General features: G+C 37.2%; 1 protein-coding gene across 1 annotated transcript in view; it reads left to right on the top strand.

The window, feature by feature from the left end:
• Positions 1–341: 341 nt before the first annotated feature.
• The window catches only part of LOC132153254 (E3 ubiquitin-protein ligase SH3RF3-like), a 77,730-nt gene continuing 68,098 nt past the window's right edge, over positions 342–9,973 (top strand). Inside the window, exon 1 of the mRNA XM_059562640.1 lies at positions 342–953. Coding sequence (XP_059418623.1) covers positions 600–953 — 354 coding nt within the window. The 5' untranslated portion in view covers positions 342–599. The remainder of the gene's footprint in view (positions 954–9,973) is intronic.

The following is a 9,973-nucleotide window of genomic DNA, read 5'->3' as shown; positions in this document are numbered from 1 at the left end:
CTAAATAGAATCTTGTATAGCCTAATACAAATAAATAAATGAATAAATAAATAAATAAATAAAACAAAATGTTGATGATGTTGTTTAGATTTTCTAAGTAACGTGAAAATGGTCCTTTACCTGTACAATAAATACAAAATAAAATCTGGTATTTGGCAATGCGTTGCGATGCAGTTGTTAAGGCGTTTCCATGACATAAATATACAAAATAATCATTTACTTATAAAATTACTCCGTTGTTAGAGCGTTGCTAAGGGTCCAGTTCTCTAAATGTGCATCTGATCAGTTAGTGAAGTAACAGTGGTTTGGGAAACATTGGCTCTGAAGAACAACATCGAGATCTGATCAAACCAACCTGCCCTAGTAACGCGCGCTACAAGAGGCTCGCGCTTGATGGCGCGCGCGTGACCGCACTGTTCCTCACAGCTGTGGCCGTGTGTGTGAGTGTGTGTGAGCGCGCAGAGAGAGAGAGAGAGAGAGAGAGAGAGCAGCAGCGCTCCGTCGGTGTGTCTCGAGCGCTTCTCCGTACACTAGTATGAACACATGCGGGCCAAGTTGACTCTGCGCGTCGACGCCTGCGTTGCGTACCAGAGGAAGCCATGGACGAGTCGTCTCTGCTGGATCTGCTGGAGTGCTCTGTGTGTCTGGAGCGGCTGGACACCAGTGCTAAAGTGTTGCCCTGTCAGCACACCTTCTGCCGCCGCTGCCTGGAGAACATCGTGAGCTCCAGACACGAGCTGCGCTGCCCGGAGTGCCGCATCCTGGTGGACTGCGCGGTGGACGAGCTGCCTGCGAACATCCTGCTGGTGCGGCTCCTGGACGGGATGAAACAGCGCCCGAGGAGCGGAGGAGGGAGAGCGGCGCTGACGGGCTGCGCGGCCGGGGAGGCGGCTTCTTCTCCGGGGACAGCGCTGCGGGATCTGCCCGTCGCCACGCGGAGCTCCCCGGTCAAGGTTTGTGCGCTTGTTCTGCTTTCGTTCGAACACAGTCTCAGATTGCGTTTGTCATCGCTTCCAGAAGCTTCAGGTCTTGGACAGACTGAGTGTCAGCGTTGCAGAATAATGATGTTAGAATGTTAAAGCGCCTCGAGCTCGTTTCAACGCACAGATTGTGAGAAAGAGTCTGGAGTTTTCTGAGCTGCACTCAGGGGCTGTCAGCGCTCGGTGACGTCACTGCAGTTTGTTTCTTACATCTGAGATCAGACAGAGATGTTCGAGCTGCTCAGGTGCAGCTGGTGCTTTGCTCTTGTATTCTCTACATGCATCTTCAAGGTTTTCAGGTGTTTTTGGTCTGAGGACATGCAGTACCAGTGTAAAGGAGATCTGAGATCTACAGGCTTTGCTTCAACGCTAAGAGTGTGCAAAAGAATAGCTCATTCAAAAATGCAAATGTGCTGAAATGTGCACTTCCTCAGGCCATCCAGGATTAAGATGAGTTTGTTTCTTCATCAGGTTTGTAGAAATGTAGCACTGCATCAGTGTCTCATCAATGGATGCTCTGCAGTGAATGGGTGCCGTCAGAATGAGAGTCAAAACAGCTGATAAAAACATCACAATAATCCACAGCACTCCAGTCCATCAGTGAACATCTGGAGAAGACAAAAGATGAAACACATCCAGCATTAAGATGATTTTAACTCAAACACATAGAGTCTATAATCCATAATTTCACTCCAGTGAAAAAGCATCTGCTGTTGTCTCTCACAGATTTGTTTAGAGCTGTTTAAACGCTGTTTGATCTGTGCAGATTTCTCTCCTGATTCAGACCAGAACACTTTTTCACTGGAGGAAGTGTTATTATGGATTATAGACTCTATGTGTTTGAGTTAAAATCATCTTAATGCTGGATGTGTTTCAGGTTTTGTCTTCTCCAGATGTTCACTGATGGACTGGAGTGCTGTGGATTATTCTGATGTTTTTATCAGCTTTTATCCTGACGGCACCCATTTTAGCATTTTGTCATTTTTGGGTGAGCTGTTCCTTTAATGGATGTATTGTAGTGAATAGTGAAGGAACTGTATAATGAAGTGTGCATATGTTCTGCTTCAGTAGTGTTAAAATCATCTCCTGATGAAGTTAGATGCAATATGTCATGATTTAATATTTTATAATGTTCAGACTCTCCACTTGGTATGTATTGTATGGAACTGCAGTGATGTTATTATCTAACTGCGGTTGACTGTTGCTATAGTAGCAGGATGTTTTCCCGTGGCATGGAGCGATGGCTAGTTTCTTTGAGTCGGTCGCTCTGCTATTGTTGTGCTGCTCTATTGTTGTGTTTGAAGCGGTCAAACACGCAGACGCCCCTCAGTCCCACAGGAGCATGGACTCACTGAAGTGTGAAGTGATGTGTGATCACAGGTCAGGACAGAGCGCTGACGCTGCAGGAGACACGACTGATGCTTGGCTTGGGTTTATTTGCTGTGGCTCGTCTGATAAAGCAGAGCCCATGCTTCACATTCATACTTACAGAACAGCGTGCATTTGGCACAGATACAATCTGCTGATGGAGGGGAAATTTGCTGAATTAATTTAGACATATGTTCCACCGAGCTGAGAGCACAAGCACTTATTGGTAGCTGAAAGCGTTGCTAAATTATCTCAAATATGCTATTAACACATATGCATGGAGCGATGGATGTATAGATTGTGATGAATGGCAGGTTCAGATCCCACAAGTGTGATGTAGCACATATAACGAGGTGTGCAAAGTGTGTCTGCGGTCACATATTCTCTGTTGCAGGAAATGGTCATCTGGATCCGACTGGCCATTATAAAGCTGTATTGATCGTCCACTAGTGTGCAGTGAGAGAATAAAAGCTGTGGATACAGACGCTGAAGTCTGATAGGATATGAAAGCCTTTCAGAAGTCGTGCTTGGAAATAAAGTAGACACAAATGCCACTATTAGATGCAAAATGTAAGAATTTCTCGTGATATTTTCATGGAAAATTAACCTTATAAAGCTTCTGAATCATATTTGATATGTACATTTCTAAGGCCTCTTAAATGATCAACACGATCAAAACCTGTTTCAGTCGATCTCCTCCACACCGTCTGTCGTCTCATTGAGAGTTTAGAGTCACTAATATCTCCTCGTGTCAGATCTTGTCTGATTGTGATCAAGTAAAGGTCAGAATAAGGTCAGCAATATCTCCAGATGAACTCTTCCTGCACTGAAGCAGCTCAGCTTTACTTGATTCTCCATCAATCATGTTTTAGAGTCTCAAATCTGATCCTCAGGATCTTTTGAGGAGCGTTTGTTTCCAGAAGCTTTACTTTCACTGTTCCTCAGCGGAGGAATGATCTTCACAAGCCTCCAGAACATCTCACATCTTCTGAGGAGCCTTGATTTCTTCAGCTCTCCATCACTGTGTTATATGTGCGGATCATTTACATCTCATCTCATCACTGGAGATAAAGAGCACAGACTCATATTCAGATCAGTTTATATCAGTATCTGCTCTACTGAGAAAGATCTCACTGATGTGCATTACAAGCATCAGAATGTATTAATATCAGCATCTGCAGCTGGTTGCATGTTGTTTTCTGGGTTTGAAGCTCTATCCAGGTCTCTCAGGCGTGTGTCTGTCTCTATTTGACAGCAGAGGTGTCTCGTTCTCCCTGTGATTAATGCGTCAGTGACAGCGGCTTCAGCTTTTGTTCTGACAGGGTCACTGACGTTCACTTCCTGCATTAGACCTGCTCTTAAAAATGCAGAGATTTTCAGTAACCCTTTACTTAAAATCTTTACATGCAATAGATTATAAAGGTATGATCAAACATTGTAATGCATCTTTTCATAAATAATTGTTACCAGATTACAAAGTATAATCTTTGCAGATTCATTGTTGCATCTGATGTCTTTTGTTTTGTTTTGTTTTTTAATGCATTAAAGACGTAACAATGAATAGATAAATATTATAATGTATTATATCTGTGCTTTTTATTATTATTCATGAGATCATACAATGCATTACAAGACAATTAATGCATTAAAATACTTTTATAATGCATTATATAGGTTGAAAAAGATTAGCATATAAACGATCAAGAAACAATCTTTAAACTTGAATTTTAAAATTGATTTCTAATATAGCTGGGTTTTTTGTATTTGTCTAATGTGGTTTTGTTATTTGTTTTATATTTAGCTTTAATAAATGTTTATTTCAGGTCTAGTTTTAGTAATTCTTGTGCATCATTTAGTTATAATTTTAAAATGAATATATATATATATATATATATATATATATATATATATATTTATATTATATATATAAACTCTTATTTTTTTATTTGTTATTTCAAAATTTTTAATTAAAGCTTTTGTAATAAAAACATGCTATTTTTTAATGTTTTGTCATTTTATGTGCTCTAGTTATTTTAAAAATATTTATGTTTATTTAGCTGTAATTTGTGTTAATGGTTTCAGAAATTGGTTTTAATTTTAGAAATCTTCCCTGATGTTTGTAGCACAGTAATGTCAGATTTTATTGTACAGTAGATAGACTGAAGTAGCATTTTCCTGTAAAATGTACTGTAATGAACTTAGTTTTATCTACAACTTCAAATAACCTTTTTTTTCTTTCAGTATAAAGACTTTAATTAATATGGTACCAGAATTTAATTGCAGTTTAAAGCAAATATCGGTTGACAGTTATTATTGCACAAAGCAGCAGATCCTAAAATGTTGTAAAAACTGTTGTTGTAAACATGCATTATGGCTTTTAAAAATCACAAATAGAGACCAGTATTTTAAAATGCAACTCAAGCTGATGCTAAAAACCTTCATCTTGTTTCGACTTGATCAAATCCCATAGACTTCCATTGAAATCTGGGCTCTGATACTCCCTAGAGCTTTCAGTCACCGTTTATTGAACTGAACACAGACCTTCATTCTTTTATGACTTAGTATTGTTTATTTAATTCATTTAGATGTTTGCATGAAGTGGACAGCATTAGGAGTCGACCGATTATCGGAGCCGATATTAAGCATTTTATGGTTATCGTATTGGTCATTTTCAAACCGATTAGCAGATAAAATAATTCAAAAGCATTTAAAAAAAGTTTTTGTCAGAGCCCTTGTTATTCCTCAATTTTGCCATTAATCTTCATTTTTACACCAGACGCAAATGTAATTTCAAAATATCGGTCTACTTGATCTGTAATAATCGGTATCGGCATAAGCCCTGAAAAACACATATCGGTCGACCCCTAGACAGCATACATGTCTACTGAGTGTTCAGAATGTGATTTGGATGTAATGTGATGTACTGTGAAACATTCAGCCTGTTATTACGACCGATGTTGTGGTCTTTATCGGAACAAATCTCTCTGGATTTCTGCTCTGTTTTGACAGTCTGATTCCTGTAGCTGCTCTAAGTATCATTCCCACCATTAACACACAACACTTTAAAATCCATTAAAAAAATTACTGAAATCAGTTCTTAAATCCCAAGAATCGATCTGTGCTGTTTTCAGTGGATGCATCAGATGGAAACATTGTTAGCTCGTGCCATCCAATAATTGCTATAACATTTGTGCTTTGTTACTTTTGATATGAAACAAAGTCTCAGCTTTCAAATTCTGTTTTTAAAACTAAATGTGTTTTTGCTGCTCTTTAATGTGTGCTAACAGATGCTGTAGTGAAGCGATCGGCTCGTCCTCTTTACTATGTTACAGCAGCAAATAAACACAAACCAACATCAGAACTGAAATCAATCATCGATCAACCAGTGTTCAGTAATGTTTGTGATTTAATAATGTCATTTGATGTCACATTTAAGACATTCAATGACCATACACTGACCATACAGTGCTCTGTGTCTATAATAGTTAACATCTACTGAAAAGCATTATATGTTTACGTTATATGTTATATGAACTGAGCTGAGGTGATCATTTAAACCTCTGGAGTCTATTAATTTTGAGTTTCCTTCTTCAAAGTGCTGTGAAATGTCAGACTGAATTATTTAGCACTAGTTGACACTTTTGTGACTGCATTGATTGAGTAAAGCACAGCTGAGGCAACTGACTGCTGAAATATGAACATTACTTTTTATTAAATATACTGTGTGTATACGTGTTATTCACTATAAACTATGCAAGTTATTGCCTATTATTTTTATTGTGATCATTATTATATTTTTTAAGCATGAGGAGGAGATGTGTATCATTAGCTTGAGGAGTGAGATAAGACATTAGTGTAAGGGAAGATTCTGCATCAAGCTCTTCAGCTCTAAACCTTCATTAGAGTTTGATATTGTCTCTCATCGCTGGTGAAGAGTCACTGATCTCAGCGCAGTACTTTCACTCCTCCAGCATTCCTCGTCTGTCTCTGTGTAATTGCACTGAACACATTTCTCACTCACACACATCTCAGAAGGTGAACGTCTCCAGGTCCCTCCAGACACTAGCGTCTCAGTCGTGGTCTCAGAGTAAATAAAGCCGGTCCTGAAGGAAACCGCTGAGATGGTTTGCTCTGTTTCTGTGCTGTTCAGAGACAGTAACACAACACTCATTAGCTCATGTAGGAAACACAAGAGCGGCTCTTAAACACCGGCTACAGATCACAGACTAACAGCTTCACTAATTACTGTTCTCCAGAACACTCACACATACACAGATGCGTGTATATATATATATATATATATATATATATATATGATAATTTTTTTTAAATAAAATAAATACAGTACATATATATATATATATATATTTATATTTTTTGATAATAAAACTGTACATGAATGTATTTATTTTAATGCACAAAAATATTTCTTATAATTCACTGAAAATTCTCAAAATTCACTGAAATAAGTTCAAGTTGACGTACTAAAATCATTTTTTGTTTCTTATCGAGCCTGTTGTTGTTTTTGGTGTTGTTTATTACTTGTTTGTTTGTTGTTGTCATGTTGTTGTTGTTGTTGCTGTTGTTGCTTTTGTTGTTTATTTTTTGTTTGTTGTTGTCATGGTTGTTGTCGTTGTTGTTTTTGTTGTTGTTGTTTTGTTGTTTATTTTTGTTTGTTGTTGTCATGGTTGTTGTCGTTGCTGTTTTTGTTGTTGTTTATTTTTTGTTTGTTGTCATGGTTGTTGTTGTTGCTTTTATTGTTGTTGTTGTTTTTTGGTTGTTGTTAATTTTTTGTTTGTTGTTGTTGCCGTTGTTGCTTTTGCTTTTGTTGTTGTTGTTTATTTTTTGTTTGTTGTTGTCATGGTTGTTGTTGTTGTTGCCATTGTTGTTTTTTGGTTGTTTATTTTTTGTTTGTTGTCATGGTTGTTGTTGTTGCTTTTATTGTTGTTGTTTTTTGGTTGTTGTTTATTTTTTGTTTGATGTTGTCATGGTTGTGTGTTGTTGCCGTTGTTGCTTTTGTTGTTTGTTGTTGTCATGGTTGTTGTTGTTGCAGTTGTTGGTTTTTGGTTGTTGTTTATTTTTTGTTTGATGTTGTCATGGTTGTTGGTGCTGTTGTTGTTCATGTAGTTGTTGTTAATTTGATGTTGTTGTCATGGTTGTTGTTGTTTGTTATTGTTTATTGTTTGTTTAATGTTGTTGTCATGGTTGTTGTTGTTTATTGTTTTTGTCATGGTTGTTGTTGTTTGTTGTTTATTGTTTGTTTGATGCTGTTGCCATTGTTGCTCTTGTTGTTGTTGTTTGTTTGCTGTTGTTTCAGTGATTGTCAGATGACATGGAGCACTCATTCTTCTCTCTGTGTTTATAGCATTGATCAGGAGTGTTTTTAATCACGTGTTTTTTTGTAAACTGAATGTTATTTTAAGGCCTGTTTACACTTGGTCACTCCGTGTGTTTTCTCTGATACTATTTAATGGTGAAAAGGTGTAAATGCCCTCTGAAACGCTTTTGAGACTGATTTAAATCCGATCACTCAAACCGCTTCAGGAGGTGTTCTGGGACACATTCCTGGTGAAACTGGACAAGTGTAAAAGCATCTGGTTGTTGAAACAATGCATGTAAATATTGCTCCTCCCAAACTGTTAAAATAGTAAATGTGTGAGAACGTGTTACGGTCTTTATGTCGAGTTATAGTCAGATATGACAGACAGACATGACTGCAGCCTTTGCTTACTTTAGAGGGTTTGATATTATAATTGAGAAGAACTGTGCAGTTTAGTCTCAATAATGATGATGCTTAAACATCCAACTTGTGTTCCATTAGCCTGGACCACGAAAAAATTAAACGCACATCATCTTCATTAAAAGTAGTGAGGCTGACTAATCTTTCCAGTGCTGATGCAGCGCTCGCTCGTGTTGTGGTCTTTGATCTCGAAATTAGCCTATGATGAATAAAATGCTGAATAAGTGAATGAAATTAATCTGGAATAACATGCACAGATGAATAAGAGCTGGAATATGCATGTGTCTGCTTTGATTTGAAGCGGTGTCCAGTGCATGCGTTTCAGTCGTGTGTGTGTGTGTGTGTGTGAGATGTTCTGCTGCAGTCATTAACACTCAGTGTTTGAGCAGCAGAATGTGTTTGTGTGTGTGTGAGAGCCGCTCTATCAGCTCTTTACAGCTGTGTGTTTGGTGTTTGGACACACGACGCTCGTCCTCAGTATTCCTGAGAGTCTGCTCTGATTCATTGCAGTAAAAGGACACATCAAACGCCTCCTTTGTGTCCAGTGACACGCGGGGCTGTGCAGGATTCACATCAGTCTGCTTAGACGTTTGGCTTGTTTATATAAGCAGTGCTGTAAAACAATATTAGTATATTATTAGAATTATTATTATTGTTGTTTTTTTTATTTTAATATGTAGTAATTATTTATTATTAATGTGTACTGTAATATATATATATAAAAATTAATAAATATGTATTATTATTTCATTTATATTTGTTATTCATATAGTATTATTATTAAAAGTTTTATTAAAAGTAAAATAATAATGAGTAAATAAATAAATAATATTAATATATTAAATAAACCACTAATATAATAATAATATTTAAATAATAAATAATACTATATATGCAATATATTAAATAATAATACAAATAATATTATAAAATATATTAAATTAACAATGCTAAACATAAAATAAATAATAATAATAATAATTAATAAATATAAAAAAATAATTCCTAATGAGTGCAGCGGTGCTGTAAAACACATGAGCTCGTCTATATTTATGCTGTATTGTTTGTTTGTCTTTCATCTTCTATAGGATGAAGAAAATAATGCAAGAAACTCAGACTTATAGACTTCTCCATGATTTAATGCAAAACCAGAATCTGTTGATTCATGAACTACAGATGAGCAGGATTATGTCAGTCAGTTATTTCTGCTGAATAGAGCCTGACACAAAGCTTCAGCCAGTTCAGCCACACAGACTCATGAAGAACGATTAGAGTCACTTTGAGGGAAATAAACGGAGGGGATGAATGATTCATTCAGACTGATAAATGAAATGAATGTTGGTGCAGGTCTGCTGATCGGCTTGCTGCTCGTTCCTCTTCCTGTCTTAATGGGAAGTAACCATGCCAACATGACAGGAAGTGCTGGGACTCTCCCCGAGGATGAAGCATCATTAGTGTTTAGTTTGACTCGTGCTGGAGAAATACGAACGACTGTTTTAATCTAACTGTATGACTGAAACACATTGTTTATTCTGAGCATCGTGTACATTTCACTGTAACTAGTGTCAGTGACGTTGGTGAACGCTGTTATACTGTCTGTGCTTGATATCAGTGTGTTTCTGCAGCGATCATCATTTCACTTTAAGTGCATCTTAAAGGAATATTGCACCAAATAGTATATATTTGATGGAAATGTGTTCACCCTCAGTTCAGCTGAGATCAGGATGAGTTTGTTTCTTCATCAGGTTTGTAGAAATGTAGCATTGCATCAGTGTCTCATCAATGGATGCTCTGCAGTGAATGGGTGCCGTCAGAATGAGAGTCCAAACAGCTGATAAAACTGACGGACTGAAGTGCTGTGGATTATTGTGATGTTTTTATCAGC

Source organism: Carassius carassius, chromosome 11, assembly GCF_963082965.1.
Source record: "Carassius carassius chromosome 11, fCarCar2.1, whole genome shotgun sequence".
Classification (NCBI taxonomy): Eukaryota; Metazoa; Chordata; class Actinopteri; order Cypriniformes; family Cyprinidae; genus Carassius; species Carassius carassius.
Note: the sequence above shows the minus strand (reverse complement) of the source record. Positions and strands in the feature narration are given on the sequence as shown.